This window comes from Procambarus clarkii, chromosome 24 (genome assembly GCF_040958095.1).
Source record: "Procambarus clarkii isolate CNS0578487 chromosome 24, FALCON_Pclarkii_2.0, whole genome shotgun sequence".
NCBI classification, from domain to species: Eukaryota; Metazoa; Arthropoda; class Malacostraca; order Decapoda; family Cambaridae; genus Procambarus; species Procambarus clarkii.
The window spans coordinates 22,782,349-22,805,138 of NC_091173.1; the positions used below are offsets into that span (position 1 = coordinate 22,782,349).

The 22,790-nt window shown below is 50.1% G+C and overlaps 1 protein-coding gene across 1 annotated transcript in view; it reads left to right on the forward strand.

Annotated features, from left to right (window-relative positions):
- Window positions 1-22,790, forward strand: part of obe (activating signal cointegrator 1 complex subunit obelus) — a 565,443-nt gene that overhangs the window by 197,940 nt on the left and 344,713 nt on the right. Inside the window, exons 19-20 of the mRNA XM_069330748.1 lie at window positions 11,717-11,822; window positions 12,025-12,249. Of these exons, the coding sequence (XP_069186849.1) occupies window positions 11,717-11,822; window positions 12,025-12,249 (331 nt within the window). The remainder of the gene's footprint in view (window positions 1-11,716; window positions 11,823-12,024; window positions 12,250-22,790) is intronic.

The window sequence follows — 22,790 nt, forward strand, 5'->3', positions numbered from 1 at the left end:
CGTCGCCTCCCACGTGGTGATTCACAAAGTTCTAGTAGATTGATGATGGCTTTTCTTCTCTATCTACACAAAGCTCTGGAGTCAGTCACTGTATCGTTGTGTTACAGTTCACTAATTTACTGTACCACTGATCACAGTCACCACCCAACAAACACAATCAGGCAGTTCCACGGTGGGTCATCCCACCTGGCCGTCAGGTCAGGTCGCTCCACGCGGTTCTCCTCACTGTATATGCACCGGTGCTGCCACTAGCTCCACTTTGGTTTCTTCGTACTATCGCTAGCGATATGATTATGCTGTGTTGCACCCTGCTAGCTACACACTGCGAGAGGCCAAATACTGTCTCCACTCATCATCCGGGCTATATGGGAAGGACCCCCAGCCGGGTTATCACATTTTTCGGATAATGGTACTTTTTCACCTACGAGTCCAAAAGTGACAATTTTCAACTATTTTTATACTACAAACAACATAATTTGAATTGCCTTGCCACATATAATTATTAAATATTCAACTATAAACCTCAACTTACCTTGTTGGTGTTCGTCTTCTTGATTGATGCCACACATCTTGAAGTTAAGAATTCTTAACAATTTATGTAACCTATACTAACACAACACTAAAATTAACACTTAAAATTACTGTACAGTTCATTAGGCAAAGTTAGTTTTGACTGCCAGCTGCTGAAGCCTCACTGGTTGAAGGGATTTGGGTTGCATGTGAGGCCTCGCTTCTTGAAGGCGCTAGCTTGCCCTCATTTGTTGAAGGCGCTTGGCTTGCCTATGACGCCTCACTTGTTAAAGGCGCTTGCTTGCGCCTCACTTGTTGAAGGCGCTTGGCTTGCCTGTAACGCCTCACTTGTTGAAGGCGCTTGCTTGCCTGTAACGCCTCACTTGTTGAACGTGCTTGCTTGCGCCTCACTTGTTGACGGCGCTTGGCTTGCCTGTGGCGCCTCACTTGTTGAAGGTATTTGGCTGCCTGTGACGCCTCACTGGTTGAACAACACATAACTTGTCTATAATTGTTAGGACCACCTTCTTCCTCTTAACACCTCCAGAACGATTGATGCTGCTACCAGACCATAGTCTTGGCCAAAAATGTTTAAAGTTACTATGAAAATAAAAAAGTTATTTAAAAAAATATTTCATTAATGGCGCAGCACTGTGTATAACACGAGGGACGGACGCACATGGATTGACCAGTGTTGGACAGGTCCACTTGGGGTGGGGCAGCTATAGCACGTTACGTAGGTCGCCAGGAGGAAGAAACTCACAATATTTTTGAAGGAAACTTCAGCCTGTGCACATTACTTTTAGGAAACTTATTTATTTGTTATTACATAATTACTAGTACTTATTTCATTTGTTTTTGGCTATGATTATGTGTTCTAAAATTAATGGTAATTCATGTACCCAGGTGGTCCCTCCCGACGCACCCCTCCCACCCTGCCAACACCACCCACCCACCCCACCCCCTCCACCATGCGTCTAAAGCCACAGACGGGATTTATACAATATGGCCGAATTTTCATCCGGCCAAACCAGCTTTTATCCGGTTCCTGTGGCCATTTTGGCCGGATATTGTGATAACTCTATCCGATCACGATTTTGGCCGTATAAGGGCGTTTTCCGGATGTTTGAATCCCGGATAATTGCGGGGTTACAGTACTATGATCTAGCCTCTATACTCCTTCAATGTCCCGAGAAATTTACAAATTTCCGCTGACCTCACTAATTGTGTGTGTCTCCCACCGGCGACGGCCTACTACTGATATTTGATGTGTATATTACTACTGATGTGTATATTAGACCGTGGCAACAGTCAATCGAAGGAGTTCTATGCCTACCGGGGACCAGAGCCAGACCCTGGCCCTCTCAAGAAAGGCACGAGGAGCAATGGCCTAAAGACACCCCCGTGTAATTGGAAGCAGTCTGTCTGCCATCTACCAGGTCAGGCACCCAGAAAGGTAGGAATTCCAAAACAAACTACTGCTGATTAAATAAATTGCAAACAGAAAGCCGAACAAGCAACAAAACTCCCCAATCAAAACCAAGGAAACAAGTATGACGCCAGCACAACGACGCGCATCCGTCTGTGCAACCGCCCCCTCCCCGGGAGGGGGACAGGAGGGTCCCAGACCTCCACGCAGGCAACTCTCCCCAGTTCAGAGGCTGAGTATCATAAACTCGAAAAAAATGCAGACCGGAGGGAGGGAGGGATGCTGGGGAGCCTCCAGGTCTCACCCAGAAAATGGCGTTTCAATACATTCAACGCTGATTTTCTGTGGAGAGCCCCTTTGGCTTCCCGGAGCTACCTAACCAAAGATAAAGAAAAGAGGGACTTACCCAGGAGGCGGTCGTCACTCGCTTCTCAACTTGAAGTCGAGACAACTGGTTGCAACCTGCGACCCAAGGCTACACATGCCCAAGAAGGGCCAGGAACATTAACAAGATAACGTGCGGCTAGGACCCTGTTCGACCTCCAAACGCCCCGTGCCCGAATGTCAGCCCAGGACATATTCCCCAGAACAACAGCCAAAGCCGCAAACTCACGAACGTCGTGGGCACGGGGATAAATCGTAGGCTGGCCGGACCGAATAATCCTGCGGACAACCTGGTAGACCCGCGCCATGGAACAGGGAAGAAGGAAAACCGGGTCCACCCAATGTGCGTCCCCTGCCATGGAGGCCGTGGTGCGCAAATAACGGCGAAGAGCCGCAACCGGACACAAAACATGATGCATCCCGGCCAAACCAACCAAGCATCAACAACTCAAGGACCCCTTCGGAAACCAGCAGATTCATTCTTTGCCAGAAAAGAAGGAGAAGGCTGCAAACGAACAAAACCACCATTAGGACCGAAAGAGCAGAAACCCCTGCGCCGGAGGAGAGTATGAAGCTACCCGACCCGACCCCCAGAGGCCAATTTCAACAAGAAAAAAGCCTTGGAAAACAGTCCTGAACCGAGGGGGCTACCACAAACCGAGGAGAAGAGAGAAAAGAGAGCACCCGGTCCAACAACCAGGACGACTCAGGTGGCGCATGAGCCGGCCATAGGTGAAACAATGCCTATAAGCTTGCGGAACAAAGCAGAAGTGACATCAACCCCGAATGCAAGCTGCAGCGGCTACGCCAGCGCCGTACGATACGAGGCGACAGTATTTGGCATAAGATGACTGTCCTGAAACAACCAAGTGAGAAAGGACAAAACAACCGGAACAGAAATTGAAGACAATCTACGAAGAGACAAAAAATGCCGAAAGGACCGCCAGGAAATTTCATACTGCTGTCTAGACGAAACTCGCAGGTGGGACACCATCAATGAAGCCACCTGATCACCATGCGAGTGGTGATACACCCGCATCGAAAAGACCAGATGCTAAGAGGGGAGGTGAAGATCAAACTAGCCACGTACCTAACCGGACAGATCTGCTGAAAGAGGCAGAGCTGCGGGAAGACATTGAGCAAGAAGCGTCTGAAACCAAGGCTGAGCCTGCCACCAAAGAGCCAACAGGACTACTCTCCCCTGGTAAGTCTTTAACTGAGCCAGGATCCTGAGTAACAACTGGACCGGTGGGAAGAGGTACAGGTAACTCCACCTTGACCGGTCCAGCCGAAAGGCATCGACCCCGACAGCCTCACAGTCTGGGAAGGGCTCCACATAAACTGGACGACACCTCGACCACACCGATGCAAAGAGGTCCACCTCTGGGCTCCCGTACGTCTAGCAGAGCCAACTGAACGAGTTGGCGTCGACCGTATTCCATGAAAAGGGGAATGAACCGAGACAGGCCGTCTGCCAGTACGTTTGACACCCCCTGAACATGAACCCCCCAGGAGAGCCAAACCCCGAGAACTCAGCAGACGAGTTGCCCAAAGCGACCAGCTCCAAAGAACCAAGAACCACATCGAACCTCCGCGGTTCAGGCAATGAACCACCGAGGAGCGGCAGTGAAAGGGATAACCCTGAAGAAGCAGGATGGAGCCAGATCCGACCCGATGGGTAGACCAGCACGGCGAAGTTCAGGCTCCTGCACGTTGCTCAAACAACCGACGTGTGACCCGGGTGCCCTCCAAAAACAGCCGGAGGCGGGACCGCAGCCGCAGCAGTGTCACAGGAGGGAGAGACAAGAAAGCGGTCCGAGAGTTCCACACAAGACCCAGCCAAGTTCGAACCTAAGAGGGAACCAAATGGGGTTTCCTCAAGTTCACCAAGAACCCGAACCCAGCGAGCTGGGAAAGAACCAAATCCCTGGCGAGCAGACACGCAGAATAGCTGGGAGCCCACACTAGCCAGTTGTTGAGGTAAGCCAGAACCCGAACCCCTAACAGACTCAAATGGGTCACAACAACCCGGGTAAGACGTGTGAACAATCAAGGTGCCAGATTCAAGCCGAATGGAAGGCAATAAATGCGGTACGGTTGTCGCCCCACGACAAAACCAAGCCCGGTCCGTGAACTCCGGATGAATCGGGACATGCCAATACGCATCCCGGAGATCCAGGGACACCATCCAGGCACCCAGCGCCAAAAGCAGCTGCATTTTGAGACAGAATTGTCATCCGAAAAGAGGGGCAAATGACCCAGGGATTCAGACTAGACAAATCCAGTATGAATCACAGATCCGCACAGTCTCGTTTTGGAAGTGAAAACGGGCGGGAAACCCACCTGAGGGACGTTGTCGTATCGACCACGCCCAAGCAAAACCACTCCCGGATGACCTGACAGAGCACGGGAGAAAAGGTCTGCCCTACCAGCCCCGACGCCCCCGAAGGAGGTTGAGCGACCCAATGCCACCGCAGGCCGGAGGAAACGACCCTAATTGCCCACGAATCGTGAGACCAGGTGAGACCAAACAGTGCGAGCTTTCCCCCTATTGCCCAGTCAACGGGGCAACCCGCGAAAGGGCCAACGACCCCTACGAGAACCCAACCGACGCTGAGAGCAATCACTGCACCGACCATACGCCGACGGCTCCAGAGGAGGTGCCAGCCCTGAATCTGGCATATCTGGCTTACGACAACCAAAGGAACCCCCGAGACCTGGCATGACCCTTCAGGGCAGGACCTCCATGGCCCTCTCTTCCCCCGGAGAACCTACAAGTTCGACAAAGGCCGTTAACTAGACGAAGTGCCTGCAGAAAATGCACCACAGCAGACTGCAAAGAGCAACGGACAAAAAGGTGATGAAAATCTAAGAGCCAGGGCCCAAGACGATTACAAAATTTGGATGAGCACCGTCTGTCAGCACACAAGGTGAGAAGCGAAGAACGACACCGCCTCCCTCAGAAACGGCACGTACAACTTCACCAAAGCAGTCGGCGCTCGAGTTGCTGTAGCAAGCACACCGGACCCTGGCCCAGAACCCAGCTCCTCCACACCCAGCACGAGCCAGTCCAAAGACAGCTCCAGGAGGAGAAAAGAAACGCAAAACCGAAGCCAAGTGCCCATGGGCGAACAAATCCTCGGCCACCAGGGATGCCAAAAGAGAGGGAACCTGCACGTGAAGCCGCACTTGGCCGACATCATAAGGAAGGATGGGGGCGAACAAGCACGCCTTGAGGTGCTCCAACTCACCCCCCAGGAAAACCTGAACGACTGTAGGCAACTCTCGCCATTCAAGTGCGCAGTCCGACAGAACGAATGCCAAACCCCTAACGAAGAAAAGGCAGTCTGCCAGCCAGGAAGACTCCAGCACCTTGTAACGCACCCAATAAGGAAAAGAGGAGCCAAACTCAAAAAAAGAAGGCTTCATTATCGAGGCATAAACCATGTCTCGCAGTAGGTAAGCCGCAAGGAGCCTCCCACACATTCCTCGGTGGAATGCGGGAAGCCAAAAACCTCCAGAAGGAGGGGAACCGTAGAACCCAAGGGAACTCGGAACCGAACCATGGGAGGAGCCGAACTCATAACAAAATCGTACAGGGAGGGGGATTGGAAAACCACTTCCCCTGTAACAACAAGCCCCGCACCGAGGGTACCAAACACCCAAGCAGGGACCAGAGGGGCCCAGCCCCCCCTCCCTTAATTCAACTCCTACCCAACCCCGGAAGCTTCCACGTCAGAACCCGGGGCCGAGCCGTCCTCCAAATCCTCCGTCTTTGGAGAAAAAGCTGAGTATACCGGAAAAGCAGGGATGAAGGGGCCCAGCTGGCATGTCCCAAAAGCTCTGGCAGGAGGACCAGGATCGAATGCCTCCGCCTCCAATCCGGAAGTCGCCCGAGTTTCACTACCTGTATAATTCAGTGGGGCAGCTGCGGGGCATCCGGAAAGGCAACCAACCTCGCACATTGCTGCAACTTAAACCTCGCATGCAACGCTAACGTTGCCTGCTATGTGTGTATCAGACAGCTGCACAGTACCTCGCGCCCCAGCCAGCGACGAAACTACCTCCTACCCAAAGGAAAACAGGAGTAAGGACCACCCCAGCTGAACCCCCAAGGGCGGGCAATCACCGAGCAGCGACAGAACCACACGGAGGTAGCTGCTCCTGAATGGCTCATGGAAGATAATTCTGAAGCCGCAAAGGCAGTACTTACAGGGCACCTAGGGAAGGTAGCCCCTAGATACATGCAGCCCCAGTACTCTTGTGTTACTTCTGGCTCACACACCACCAAAACAGAGCAACAACACCGCCCTGCAGCACTGTGCAAAGAGTGGAGCCAAAGGGATCGACCGTTCACAATCACAACAGCCTTTGAACTGAGGAGAGTTGCCGGCGCAGAGGTCTGGGGACCCTGCCCCTTACTGTCCCCCTCCCGGTGATGGAGGGGTTGCACAGACGGATGCGCGTCATTTGTGGTGGCGTCATACTGGTTTCCTTGGTTTTGATTGGGGAGTTCTGTTGCTAGTTCGGCTTTCGATTTGCAATTTATTTAATCAACAGTACAGGGGTACCTCGGTTTAAGAGTTTAATCCGTTCCTGGAGACAGCTCGTATTCCGAAAACTCGTAAACCGAAGCTAATTTCCTCATAAGAAATAATGGGAAATAAATTAATCCGTTCCTGACTACCCAAAAACCTCACTTCAAACTAAATTTTATACCTAATTCATCTAAATAATCCTACAAAACTATGTTCAAGTTATTACTTACCGTTGCTGATGACTGTTGTTGGCGTATGGAAGATGGTGAGGAGGGGGAAGGAGGAGAGGTGTTACTGTTTGGAAGGGGAGTCCCCTTCCATTATAACATCAGGGAGTGAGGACCTCTCAGGGGTGCATTCTCTGGCACGTTTTGCCTGCATACCACTAGGTCCTGGTTGTGGCTCACTGCTAGATTTTCTCACAACAAATCTGTCCATGGAAGATTGTTTTTCCCTTCTTCGCAAGATGCCTCTGTAGTGAGGCATCACATTCTTTTTCTAAATTTTTCTAACCAACCCCTGATTGCCTTAAAGTCTATCGTATCTGCACTCATTCCAGGGGTTTTCTTTACAAGGTCTTCGTGCAATACCCTGGCTTTCTCACAAATGATGGCCTCTGAAACACTATCACCCACTATCTGCTTGTTGTGTATCCAAATTAATAACAACTTTTCCACTTCCTCAAGTATTTGTGGTCTTTGTTTCGTGATTGTTCTTACGCCTTTTGCCACTTTATCACTCATAATGTCCTTTTTCTTGCTAAGTATAGTGCATATCGTTGACGTGGCTTTGTTGTACTGCCTACAAAGTTCAGCAACACGTGTACCATTTTCATGCTTCTGAATGATCTCTTGTTTTTCCTCTATTGTCATCCTCACATGTGCTTTCTTGCCTTCATCCTTACCACTGGCTTTCTTGGGACCCATGGTGAGATATATAATAACAACTTTTATTGTCAAATGGCCAAAAATCCAACAAAACACTGCAAATCGTGGTGAAGAATTCAGGCGGGATAGTCACTGGGCGCGAGGCACTGGAAAACTGAGGAGCGATTGCCATGCCACCATGCGTAAGGTCAGCCTGTACGCGTATCAACACCCTCGCCTCCCGAGGCAAATTTTCCGAGCAAATCCTGCTCACATTCTGAAAAACTCGTATACAGGGACACTCGAGGAGAGGTTAGAGGCATTAAATATGCCAAAACTAGAAGACAAAAGAAAGAGAAGTGATATGATCACTACATACAAAATAATAGCAGGAATTGATAAAATCGATAGGGAAGATTTCCTGAGACCTGGAACTTTAAGAATAAGTGGTCATAGATTTAAACTAGCTAAACACAGATGCCGAAGAAATATAAGAAAATTCACTTTCGCAAACAGTGGTAGATGGTTGGAAGAAGTTAGGTGAGAAGGTGGTGGAGGCCAAGACCGTCAGTAGTTTCAAAGCGTTGTGTGACAAAGAGTGCTGGGAAGACGGGACACCACGAGCGTAGCTCTCATCCTGTAACTACACTTAGGTAATTACTCGTATTCCGAGGTACCACTGTAGTTTGTTTTGGAATTCCTACCTTTCTGGGTGCCTGACCTGGTATATGGCAGACAAAGACTGCTTCCAATTACTCGGGGGCGTCTTTAGGTCATTGCTCCTCGTGCCTCTCTTGAGGGGGCCAGGTTTTGGCTCTGGTCCCCGGCAGGCCTAGAACTCCTATGATTGATTGCTACCACGGTCTAATATATATACATCAGCCCGGTATAGCTCCTGGGAGCCAAAGGGGCTCTCCACAGAAATTATATATAAATAAATATATTAGAATATACAAAATCTATTTTTCCATAAAACCAGCGTTGAATGTAATGAAACACCATTTTCTGGGTGAGCCCCGGAGGCTCCTTGGAGCTTATCGGGCTAATGTATGTTATATTAGACCGGGACATTAGCTAAGGAATTCAGACCTACCAGGGACCAGCACCAGAACCTGGCCCCTTCAGAGAGGTTTCAGCGAGCAATGGCCCTGGAAAACCCCCTTGTGGTTGGGGTTTTCCTTATCTGCCATCGACCGGGGTTAGGCACCCAGAAACATAGGCATAACAAAACAAACCCCACATGGTAAAAAAGTAAAACAAAAAAACGAACAGAGAGGTAGAAACTCCCTACAATCACAAGGAAACAAGCAAACAAGCAAACATCACACTTTACTACCGCGCCGATCGTCCGCGCAGCCCTCCCCGCCCCGAGAGGAGGAGGGGGGAGCCCCGGACCTACTGCGCCGGCTGCCAAGCTTTAGTTCGGAAGCTAAGCTTCAACCAACGCGAAAAAACCACCGACCGGTGGGAGGGAGGGTTGTCAGGGAGCCTCCGGGGCTCACCCAGAAAATGGCGTTTCATTACATTCAACGCTGGTTTTCTGTGGGGAGCCCCTACGGCTCCCTGGAGCTTCATACCCAAAGAGAAGGAAAAGAAAGGGCTAACCCGGGAGGCGGCCGCCACAAACTCTGCAACGCGAAGCCGAGACAACAGGTTGCAACCTGCGACTCAAGGCAACAATAACGCACAGGAGCAGACGCGCATACAGAATGGGCGGCCAAGAACCTGTGCGACCCTCAAATCCCTGCGCCCGAAATGAGCCCTTGAAGTCGCCAACACAGTAGCAAAAGACGCAAATGTCTGAACAGCACGGGCGCAAGGACAGACCGCAGGCTGGAAGGATGAAAAACTCTGCGGACGACCTGGGAGACCCGAGCCCTGAAAACAGGGAACGAGGGGAACCAGATCAACCACAGCGCATCCCCAGACACGGTACGCAGGCAACGACAAAAAGCACAACCGGACAACACAGGACGCACCCGTGGCCAAACCAATCAAGCATCAATAACCCAAGAACCCCTCCGGAAAGCAGCCGTCTCGACCGCCGCCAGGACGGAGAAAGGCTGCGACATGAACCTCACGGTTAGCCAAACCCTGAGAATCCAGCAAACGAGCTACTACGGTACCAACCCCCAAAGGTCTACACCTTAGAGAAACCCTGTGGTTCCGGCAAGAACCGCCAGAGAACAGTCCGAACAGAGCTGAATGGTAGAGCACCGAGTGACCCAAACCCTCCGAAGCACAAACCAGACAGCCACGAACTCCCAAACCGTGCTGTGAGCCCGACGGACGGACAGACTCCACCATCCCCGACCGACCTGGTGAGCACTGGTCACAAAGCCCCAGCCGAGAGATGACCCGTCTGTGAACACATCGAGCGAAGGCTCGGGAAGGGGTGTGGACTTTTCGGTCTGCCGCTCCTGCTTTCCTGGTTCCTTTTCTTGGAACCGGGTTTGCTGGGTTCTGGTCCTGGTTTCAATTTTTCTTTGTTCCTTTTCCGGACCGGGTGTGTTTGCTTTCCTGCGGTTCTCGTCCTCGGTAGTTATCCTCTTGGATGCCTCGGAGATGCGTGTCTCATTCTTCCCTGCTGGAGCTGGTTATGTTGCTCCTTTGGGTTGCGGGGTCGCTGTTTTTAGCTTCGCGTTTTGCGAATCTGAACACAGGTCCCAGGTTATTGGTCTCCCACCTACGTGTTTCGTCTCGGGGGCAGTGTGTGGTTTTCCTATCATTGCGAAGGGTCCTTCGGTCTTTGATAGGGTTGGCTTGGCTTCCCTTCGGGGTTGTTCTGGGACCGTTGTCTGGGATTGTCCTGTCACATCATGTTGGGTGGTGCTGGCAGCGCCGCTCCTGCTTACGTTCAGTGTTGCGGTTCCTTCTGCTCCATTCCACTTGCTGTCCTGGGCGTTGTTTCCCTCTGGCCTGCTCTTGAATTTTGGGGCCGTCCTGGTCGTTGGCCTGGGTGGTCTTTTTCTTCTTGTTTTGGTCTTTGTTTTGTCTCTGGTTTTGTTTGTTCAGTTAGGACGTGTGGTATCCACCTCCCGGTTCCTTCCCTGTTTTACTTAACTTTGGGGAGGTAGCTCCTGGGAGCCGACGGGGCTCCCCCCAGAAAACCAGCGTTGAATGTAATGAAACGCCATTTTCTGGGTGAGTCCCGGAGGCTCCCCGGCATCCCGCCCTCCCTCCGGTCGGCGGCGTTTTTCGCGTATTTGACATCCAGCCTAAGAACTGCCAGTTGGATCGCCGGCGTGGAGGGCCTGGGGCTCCCCTTTCCCCTCTCGGGGAGGGGGGGTTGCGCAGACGGTGGCGCGGCGACGTGATGACATCATGCTAGTTTGATAATTTTGTTTGGGGAGTTTTGTCCACTCGATCGGCTTTCGGTAGCAATAATTTCACCAGAATAGGGGTTTGTTTTGGGGCGCCTACCTTTCTGGGTGCCTGTCCCAGTCGATGGCAGACATAGAATGCTCCCAATCACAAAGGGGTGTTTCTATAGGCCATTGCTCCTCGTGCCTCTCTGAGGGGGCCAGGTTCTGGCTCGTGGTCCTCAGTAGGCAAGAACTCCTAGCACTTTGACTGATGCCACAAAGTTATACATATCCATTCAGCCTGGATAGCTCCGGGGAGCCTCTGCGACTCACCCAGAAAATGACGTTTCATTACATTCAAAGCTAGTTTTTTACCATGTGGGGTTTGTTTTGTTATGCCTACCTTTCTGGGTGCCTAACCCCGGTCGATGGCTGATAAGGAAAACCCCAACCACAAAGAAGTTTTCCAGGGCCATTGCTCCCTGAAACCTCTCTGAAAGGGCCAGGTTCTGGCGCTGGTCCCTGGTAGGTCTGAACTCCTTAGCTAATGTCCCGGTCTAATATAACATACATTTGCCCGATAAGCTCCAGGGAGCCGTAGGGGCTCCTCACAGAAAACCTACGGGGCTCCTCACAGAAAACTCACATTACACTAAGATATTTAAATGTTTTTTATATCTGCAGGACGCTAATTGAAACCTTGTTTAGTCGTGGTATTATCAAGGTTTTGGTATGTACAGCTACTCTGGCCTGGGGTGTGAACCTCCCTGCTCATGCTGTAATTATAAAGGTAAAAATATTTGTTTCTGTTCGGTATGTAGAAGTAGACCTTCCTGAATTATTGTATTGTCGTATTGCGAATTTTGTTAGTTTTCCTATCCATTATTGTCACTTTTAAAATGGCAGTGATAATAATACTCCTTTGTAAAATCAATAATATGTATAATAATTTTATTTGCAGGGACTAATGTGTATAATAATTTTATTTGCAGGGAACAGACATCTATGACAGTAAACATGGTACAATGGTTGATTTGGGTATTCTGGATGTATTGCAAATTTTTGGTCGTGCTGGCCGTCCTCAGTTTGACACAAGTGGGCATGGTACAATCATCACCACACATGATAAACTGACTCACTACTTGTCTCTTCTCACCAATCAGTATCCAATTGAGAGTTCTTTCATCAATCATTTGGTGGATAATTTAAATGCTGAGGTTAGTTGATTATTCAAACATTGGTACAGTATTCTAAGTCAGATAAGTTTGAAGATGTTTAATTATTTTGAAATAATGTTAATTTTATTTCCATTAATTTTAGAGTAAAGTAAACTTTTGTGAAATTTATTTCACTGGGAAGGGACAAATTTCATCGGATTATAGTTGAGTTGTTAGATTAAAAAAACCAGCGTTGAATGTAATGAAACGTCATTTTCTGGGTGAGTCCCAGAAGCTCCCCGGAGCTATCCATGGCTGATATGTATACCCTAACTATTTTGCATCATTCGATGTGGGTGGAGTTCCAGCCTACCAGGTACCACGAGCCAGAACCTAGCCCCCACACAGAGGCACGGGGAGCAATGGCCCATAGAAATGCACATGTGAGTTGGAGCATTCTATATCTACCATCGACCAGGACAGGCACCCAGGAAGGTAAGTGCCACAAAACAAACCACTATTCTGGTTAACAACGAAAATTGACAAGCGAGTGGACAGAACTCTCCAAAAGAAAAACGAGCAAACAAGCATGATGTCACACAAGCCGTGCCGCATGTTTGCGCAGCTTCCCCCTTCTTGGGAGGGGTAAGGGGGAGCCGCAGACCCTCGCGCCGGCGATCCCTGCCCCAGTTCTGAGGCTGGATATCAAAAATCGGGAAAAAACGCTGACCAGATGGAGGGAGGGTTTCCGGATAGCCTCCGGGACTCGCCCAGAAAATGGTGTTTCATTACATTCAACGCTGGTTTTCTGGGGTGAGCCCCTACGGCTCCCTGGAGCTACTTTACCAAAGACTACTTAAGATAAAAGGGGACTTACCTGGGAGGCAATCGGTGCGCCACTCCTCAACTCGTAGTCGAGACAACAGGCTGCAACCGCCGACCTAAAGCAACACAGGCCCGAATGGGCCCAGAAACGTTCACAAGGTAGCATGCAGCCAGGACCCTGTTCAACCGCTAAAAACCCCGCGCCCGAATGTCATCCCAAGACATATTGCCGTAGACGGCAGCAAGAGCAGCAAACTTACGAACGTCATTTGCACGGGGATAGACCACAGGCTGGCTAGATTTAATAATCCTGCGGATGACCTGAGAGACCCGAACCCGCAAACAGAGAAGAAGGGAAACTGGGTCAACCCAAAGCGCGTCCCCGGACACAGAAGCCGTGGCACAGATAACGGCGGAGAGCCGCAACCGGACACAACACATAATGAAACCCCGGCCTGACAAACAAAGCATCAACAACCCAAGGACCCCTCCAGGAAGCAGCAGTCTCATTTTTCGCTAGAAAAGAGGGAGACGGCTGCAGACGAACATATCTATGAACACGACCAAAGGAGCAAATATCTCTGCCCATGAGAAGAGCATGAAGCTCCGCCACACGACACGCAGAGGCCAATGACAACAGAAAAAGAGCCTTAGCAAGCAATCCTGAACCAAAGGGGCCACAACAAACCGAGAAGAAAGATAGGAGAGCACTCTGTGCAAAGACCAGGACGACTCAGGCGGCGCATGAGCAGGCCGGAGGTGAAATAACGCACGAGACAGCTTGCGAAATGGTGCAGAAGTAACATCGATACTGAAAGCAAGCTGCAGCGGCTCCGCCAGCGATGCACGATACGAGGCGACAGTATTAGGCATCAGATGACCGTCCTGGAACAACCTAGAGAGAAAGAACAATACCACCCGAACCGAAAGCAAGGAGCAACAACGAAGACCCAAAATGAACTGGAAGGACCGCCAGGAAACTTCATACTGCCTCCGAGAGGAAACCCGTAGGTGAGAAACCAACAAGGAAGCCACCTGCTCACCATAGAGATGGTGATAAACACGAGTCAAAAACACCAAATGCGAAGACTCGCGGAGAAGAGCGAACCAGTCTCGTATGGGACTGCGCCGATCTCCTAAAAGAGGCGGAACCGCGGAAAAACCTCCGGGTTCAAACACCAGGCAAGCAGTGCCTGAAACCATGGCTGGGCCGGCCAAGGTAAGTCTCCAAGCAAGCCAGGACCTAAAGCAACAGCTGAACCGGGGAAAAGATGTACAGGAACCCCCACCTCAACCAGTCCTGCCAAAAGCCATCGATCCTGACAGCCTCGCAGTTGAGGAAGGGCACCACGTAAACCAGAAGACGTCTTGACCACACCGAGGCGAAGAGGTCCACCTCCAGGTGCCCGAACGTCCGGCAGAGCCAACTGAAAGAGTCGGCGTTGACCATCCATTCGGTGGACAGGGGAACGAACCTGGACAGGCTACCCACCAGGACGTTGAAAACCCCCCCGACGTGAACCGCCAGGAGAGCCAAACCTCGAGAACTCAGCAGACGAGTCACCCAAAGCGACCAACCCCAAAGAGCCAAGGACTGCATTGAACCCCCACGGTTCAGGTGAACCACCGGGGGAGCAGTCCGAATGGAGCCGGATTGTCGATCCGCGTGTGACCCGAACCCTCCGAAGTGCAAAACCACACTGGTGCAAACTCTTGCACCAAGCAGTGGACCCGATGAAAGGACGGACCCCACTGCCTCTGGCCAGCCTGGTGAGCACTGGTCACAAAGCCTCAGCCTAGAGACGACTCGTCCGTGAACACATCGAGAGAGGGCTCGGGTAGGCGCCAAGGCACAGAACCCCGAAAAACCTGAATAGGAACCCGACGACGCAGCAGCCGCTGCAGGGCCCCCTGGGGGGGTCGAACCCAGCAATCGCGAGAGAGGCGAAAGGGACGTCCCAGAAGGAACCAGAACACCCTACCCGGCGGGTAGACGAACATGGCGAAGTTCAGGCTCCCGCACAAACCCTCAAGCAACCGCCGGGTGACCCAGGAAACCCCCATAAACAGACACAGGCGAGACCGCAGCCGAAGGAGAGACTCCGGAGGAAGAGACAAGGAAGCGGTCTAAGAGTCCCACACAAGACCCAGCAAGGATCGAACCTGGGAGGGAATCAGACGGGACTTCCGCCAGTTCACCAGGAACCCGAACCCGGCGAGCTGGGAAAGCACCAAATCCCTGGTGAGCAGACACGCTGACCGACTGGGAGCCCAAACTGGCCAGTCGTCGAGGTAAGCCAACACCAGAACACCTAACAGATGCAGACGGGCCACCATGACCCGGGTAAGGCGTGTGAACACGCGAGGTGCCAGATTCAACCCGTAAGGGAGACAACGAAAGCGGTAGCACTGATTCCTCACAATAAAACCGAGACAGTCCCTGAACCCCATATGAATAGGGACGTGCCAATACGTGTCCTTGAGGTCCAGGGACACCATCCAAGCGCCCGGCTCTAACAGAAGCCAGTCCTGGGACAGAGTGGTCATCCGAAACGAGGGGCAAGAAACCCAAGGGTCCAGACGGGACAAGTCCAGAAAGAACCGCAGGTCCGCACAGTTTGGAACTGGAAATAGGCGGGAAACCCACCTGAGGGACGTCGTCGTTTCGACCATGCCCACGCACACCCAATCACACTCACACCCACAAATTGTATAAACCCACACCTTTTTTTTCTTTTCTTTTTTTGTGAGTGAGCATCACACAAAAGTCACACTGCTGCAGGCTCCAGGAGAATTCAAATTATCTAAGTGTGGGGAGTAGGGTGAGGGTTGCAAGTGGTGTCCCAGAACACATGAAGGTGTAGGGAATTTGAAAAGCAACTAAGAGATAAGAAATAAGTGTTAGTGAATGAAAAATCTGTGGTAGAAAAGTTGATCTTTCAAAACAGCAGAATGTCAACAAAGGTGGCTGCCACCACTGGGGAGGACAGTATCCCATCAAAGGAATATTTTGCAGGTTTTTCACAACAAGATGCAATGAAAGGTGGTTTTCTTGGCAGGTTAGTGATCATTGAGGACTTGCTAAAGAATTATGAAGAAAAAGTTATTAAATTGGAACAAGGAAATGAAGGTCTCAAGATAGTTTTGTAATTTAAAAGGAAGTATTTTCCAGCAAGATAAGGAGATTACCAGCTTGATTGATAAGGTAAGGATACAGGAGGAACACATCAAGGAACTAGTAAAGGATAATGAGGCATGGAAAGTGAAGAGTAGGGAATTTGAAGAAATTCACAAGAAAATACTCATATGGTGAAAAACAACAAGGGAACCTGAGGGTTAGCATGGAGTTAGGTGAGGAGATGCAACGAGAAACTTCATTGGCAACTCACATAGAGGAGGTTCATAAAGAACTAGAAAAGTATAAAGATGAAATAAAAGAGACGAAATAAAAGGCAGGAGAGATTGCTGAAATAGAGGGAATACATAGAACATATACGGCACGCATAGACGAGATAAAACACCTAAATTATTGGGATCGTCTCAAAGCTCTCCAAATGTACTCTCTAGAAAGGAGACGCGAGAGATACCAAATAATATACACATGGAAAATACTGGAGGGGCAGGTCCCAAATCTACACAGTAAAATAACAACGTACTGAAGTGAACGATATGGAAGAAAATGCAAGATTGAACCAGTGAAGAGCAGAGGTGCCATAGGCACAATCAGAGAGCACTGTATAAACATCAGAGGTCCGCAGTTGTTCAACGTCCTCCCAGCGACTATAAGAAATATTGCCGGAACAACCGTAGACATCTTCAAGAGAAAACTGGACTGTTTTCTAAGAGAAGTTCCGGATCAGCCGGGCTGTGGTGGGCATGTGGCCCTGCGGGCCGCTCCAAGCAACAGCCTGGTGGACCAAACTCTCACAAGTCGAGCCTGGCCTCGGGTCGGGCTTGGGGAGTAGAAGAACTCCCAGAACCCCATCAAGCAGGATGTATGCGCAAGTTGTAAAAGAGAAAGAGACAATTAAGGAAGTGTGTTCGGAAGTCAAAACCAGAAATGACAAACAAGAAGCGGTCTTAGGCAAGCAATTAGGAACGAATTGGTTACCAACAGTAAACTAGTACAAAACACTGCAGATAGAAGTAAGTCAATAGTAATTTTTGGATGTTTAGTGAAGGAAATTTTCTCTAGGGTAGACAGAGCAGCAGAAGCGATGAAAATCATATAAAAAAATAGTAGGATTTGGAGAAGGCAAAGGAACATGTCAGTGATTTTAGGAGGATAGCTAAGTATGAGAGAGACAAGAACCGCCCCTTAACACTTTCGCCCGGGCATGACGCAGCATTGCGTCATCCGTTTACTGGCAGTAATTCCGGGGATGACGCAGCATTGCGTCATCCACTTTAAATAATCGCCAAAAATCAGGTTTTTATCCAATTTTTTGGGGACTGGTTTTAAAATGCGCGCCGATGTCTTCCCATTTTCCTTGTTGAGCCTCGTGGCCCTCAGGCGGCTTGGCACATGCCGTGGGCCCATTGCTTTCGCTCCACTGTTGTGACCAATGTCGCCTCCCCTCGCATCTCAAACATGTGAACATTTCGCCTATTTTCCATGGCTATATTTCTTACTGCGGCTGTAGAAACTGTCTACGCTTACTCCACGATGGATAGTGATCATGAACAAGGCCCTTCCAGGAAGAAAATTGCGAAAGAAAGGCTTGAAAAGGGCGGGAATTGGGAGTGTAGGTGGAAGGCGGCTGAGCACTCACTCGCGGCTAACGCGTGGCCCGTCTTCAACTCGTCGGCGGTTGGAGCGTGACCAGGTTTTTTATTTGATATGCTAATGTTCCTCTAGAGAATTCTATTACGAACCCATTGAGACCAAAATGAAAGACCTAGGATAAAAATTGAGGTGACCAGAGTGAAAATAGTGAAAACATTTTATCGCGTTTGCGCGCTCCTGGGTAACTCGTTCCCACTTTCTCTGTTTGCTGCAGGTAATTAGCCAGGCTTTTGGAGTTTATATGCATTTAGTGCTGTAGAGAATTCTGTTGCGAACACAATGATACCAAACTTAATCTCGTAGGACGAGAATTAAGGTGACAAAGTTGAAGAGAGTATACACTTTTCAGATTTTACGCGCACTCCCGTGACACCCTGGGTCCCATATCACACATTTGAGGGGTGGCGAGCGGGGTGCACCAAAGTGTTAAGGGTGACGTTTAATGGAGTGATGCATATGACAGAAGTGCTTCGGAATAACAGAAAATTGCAATGTGACGAAGATGGCAAACTTTGGTCAATAAGACAAGACCTCTCAAAGGAGGACAGAGAAAAGTTGAAAATGAACCTCATTGAAGCGAAATGTCTAAATGGGGATAGAAATGAAGAAGAAGGGAATTCTTTTTTCTACAAATTGTCAGGGACTGGAAAGCTTGTGAAATGGTACATAAAGACAAAGCAACAAAATCATTAAAGGAAGGAGGTGTAAAGAACAAAGGGAAGGGGAACATGTTCCTGAAAATTGTATATACCAACATAGATGGAGTGAGATCGAAAATATTGGAGTTGAAGGATATAATTAAGCTCAAAGTCCCAGATATTGTCGCTTTAACAGATGAAACTTGAAGAAATTTTTTAAATGAGGTCGTATTCCCAAGGGGCTACTCAGTTTGGAGACGTGACAGGAAAACTAGAAAGGGGGAAGGAGTGGCTGTGCTGGTGAAGACAAGGGGACTGAGCAACCCTCAAACTCGCACAAAGTGAGAGGAGACGCAAAGGTCTCCTCCATCGGACCCGAGAGCCCCCCGCGGGGTTTTCCAGGGCCCCTAGACTGGGTCTGCTAAGGGTTACCCCAGGTAGGGCACTGCTAGCCGACACCCCAATCTACCAAGCAAACTGCTAAAAGCTGAACTCACGGGACGTGTCCACTCACGAGGGTGAAGCAGGGGGTGCCACCACACAAATGACCCTAATATAAGGGGGAGGGGAAAACACAAGGCAGATCCCCCCCCCCCCACCAGGCAAAAAGAAAAAGAAAAGAAAAACCACGCAAGTGGACAGCGTACCCAGTGGGAACTGAGCCGGCGCTGTTGGGTGAAACCGTGCAGTGCTGTTAGGTGAAAACTAGCCATGCAGTACCCTGTGCCCCACCAGTGCTATAACTACCCCTTACCCCAAGGTAAACAAGGGAGGAAAACCCCCAAACACTCGGGGCGGCCAAATGCCAAGCAGTGAAAAGCCAACAGAGGTAGACCCAAGGTGACTTGTGGAAGGCAACCCCAAGCCCCAAGGGCGGTACGTACAGGGCTCTCAGGGAAGGTGACCCTAAGTACATGCAGCCCGAGTACCTGAGAATACTACTCTTAGCTCACACAACCACCGTAAAAGCAGCACTGAGACAAGACTGGAGCTGGAGCCAAACGACCATGCACGATCTCATCAGCCGAGGAACTGGGGCGAGGGTCTGGAGCTACCCCTTTCTCCTCCCGGGGAGGGGGGAGCTGCGCAGACATGTGGCACGGCTCGTGTGACGCATTGCTTGTTTGCTCATTTCTCTTATGGGGAGTTCGGTCCACTCGTTTGTCGATTTTCGTTGTTAAGCAGAATAGGGGTTTGTTTTGTGGCGCTTACCTTTCTGGGTGTCTGTCCCGGTCAATGGCAGATATAGAATGCTCCAAATCACATGTGCATTTCTATGGGCATTGCTCCCCGTGCTTCTGTGAGGGGGGCAGGTTCAGGCTCGTGGTCCCTGGTAGGCTAGAACCCCACCCACATCGACTGATGCAAAATAGTTAGGGTATCCATATCAGCCATGGATAGCTCCGGGAAGCCGTAGGAGCTTTCCCCAGAAAACAGCGTTAAATGTAGTGAAATACCATTTTCTGGGCGAGCCCACGGGGCTCCCTGAAGTTATCCAAATTGATAAGTGCTATATTAGTTTGTGGTCATCAGTCACAGGAGTTCTTTTGCTTACCCAGGACCACGAGCCAGAACCTGACTTACGAGCACTTTACATTTAAAGTATGTCATAATTGCCATAGACCAGGAAAGCACCCTGAAAGATGAAGATGTCTGAAAAGAGCAAAAGAACTCCCCCAGGAAGAAAACAAATAATCAACACTTAATCCAACTAGCACTCCCGCTCGTTAGAGCTACTCCCCCGTCTTTAGTTCTTAAACGATGAAGACCGCCGACCAGAGGGTGTCAGGCAGTCTCTGTGGTTCACCCAGAAAATTGTGTTTCATTACATTCAAAGCTGGTTTTCTGTGTGGAGCCCTGTCTGCTCCATGTAGCTAACTATCCACAAGTAAGTAAAAACAGGGACTTGCCCAGGAGGCAGCAACACCGCCTGAAGGTGATGCCACGACTGACAATCGCGACAGGCCTCCCAATGCAACACAAGACCCTAGAGGACACGGACGTTCACGAGATATCTAGCAGCCAGGACCCTGTTCGACCTCCAACCCTTCCCCCCTCCCGCACTGAATGTCAACCCCAAGACGTATTACCAAAAACAACTGCACGAGCAGCATACTTTACTTCTGCACATCATGGGCATCAGGGTAGATCGCAGGCTGGCTAGCTTTAATAATACTGCGGACAAGCAGAGAGACATGAGCCTTGGAACAGGGAACCACGGAAACCGGACCCACCCAGAGCACGTTCACCATCACAGAACCGGTGGCCCACAGGTAGCGACGTAAAGCCACCACCAGATACAATACTTGATGCACCCCTGGCCTATCCAACCAAGCATCCACAACCAACGAACTTCTCCAGAAGCCCGCCGTCTCATTCTTCTCCAGAAAAGAAGGAGAAGGCTGCAAATGAACAAAACGACCACCCAGGACCAAACGAACAGAACCCCAGGCACCAGAGAAGAGCATGAAGCACCCCAACCTGACCCCCAGAGGCCAAAGCTAACAAAAACAAGGCTTTCCCAAAGCAATCACAAACCAAAGGGGCCACAACAAACCAAAGAGAAGAAAGAAAAGAAAGAACTCAGTTCAAAGATTAAGACAGCTCAAGCAGCGCACAAGCAGGCCAGAGGTGAAAAAAATGCACGAGAGCTTGCAGAACGGATCAGAAGTGCCTTCAACCTTGAATTCAAACTGCAGCAGCTCCGCCAACACCGCACGATAATAAGAGACAGTATTTGGCATAAGATCCTGTTTCAGAAAAGCCATGAGAGAAATGACAAAATATCCATAACTGACACCGACGAAATCCTATGAAGAGATAGGAAATAGCGGAAAGACCGCCAAGAAATTTTATACTGATTCCGAGACAAAGACCGTACGTGGGATACCATCAAAGCAGCCACATGATCATCATACAAATGGCAATACATTAGCATCAGAAAAGTCAGATGCGAAGAGTGGAAGAGAAATCTGAAACAGAGAGGTACCTCATTGGGCCGATCTGCTGAAAGAGGCGGAGCTGCAGAAAAACTCCTGAGTTTAGACACTGAGCAAGCAGTGCCTGAAACCAAGGCTGGGCCAGCCACTGTGGAGCCAGGAGAATCACCCGCCCCAATAGAATTCCAGCCGAGCCATAACCCGGAGCAAAAGCTGAACCTGGAGAAAGTGGTATAGGAACCCCCACCATGATCAGTCCTGCCAAAAACCATTCACCACAAGTGCCTTGCAGTCGGAAAATGGCGCCACGTACAGTGGGAGACTTCGAAACCATGCCGACGCGTAGAGGTCCACCTCTGGGTGCCCATACGTCCAACCAATCCAAAGGAAGGAAGCGTTGTCGACTGTCCACTCTGTGAAAAGAGGAATGAAGCATGACAAGCTGTCTGCCAGAACGTTGGACACTCCCTGAATGTGAACGGATAGGAGAGTTAAACCCCAAAAACTCGGCAAAAGAGCCACTTGAAACAACCAGCCCCCCCATGGACAGCAGAGACAACAACAACAACAATAATAACCCCCATTCTAGCCGGTTGAGACAGTGAACCACAGGGGAGCAGTCCGAATGGAGCTGGATCTCAGAGACCCGAGGAAGTCGAATCTGCTGCAGTGCCTGCCAAACTGCCGCAAACTCCCGCACTGTAATGTGAGCTGGAAGGAAGGACAGTGCCCAATGCCCCTGGTGAGCACTGGTAACAAAGCCCCAACCCAGAGATGAGGCATCTGTGAATACTGTACATCAAGCGAGGGGAGAGGAAGGCACCATGTCACTGAACCCTGAAAGACCCAAAGAGAAAGTCGGAGACACAGCAACTAATTAGGACACAGCAACTAATTAGGACACAGCAATTAATTAGGGACATGCCAATAAGCATCCTTGATGTCCAGGGAAATCATTCAATCGCCCGGCTCGAGAAGAAGTTAGACCTAGGACTATGTGGTCATCCGAAAGGTGGGGCAAGGAATCAAATGCTTCAGACGAGACAAGTCCAGAATGAACTGAAAATCCGCAAACAGTCACGTTTCGGAACTGGAAACGAGCAGGAAACCAACTTGAGAGATGAAGTAGTTTCGACCACGCCCAAGCGAATCCACTCCTAGATGACCCGACAGAGGAATGGGGAAGAGGCCTGCTTCCTGATACTTCACCCCCCCCCAGCCGACAGTAAGGGAAGGTCCGAACAATGATCCAAAAGGCCGAAAGAGATAACCCAAAGAGCACACAAATCTTGGGACCAAGTGCAGGCAAAAAGAGTCAGCTTTCCCTAATCGCCACATCAACAGGGGGATCCACGAAACGACCGACGTGAACTCAGAGAAGTCAACCACTGCACAGAACGAACGAGCGCTTCG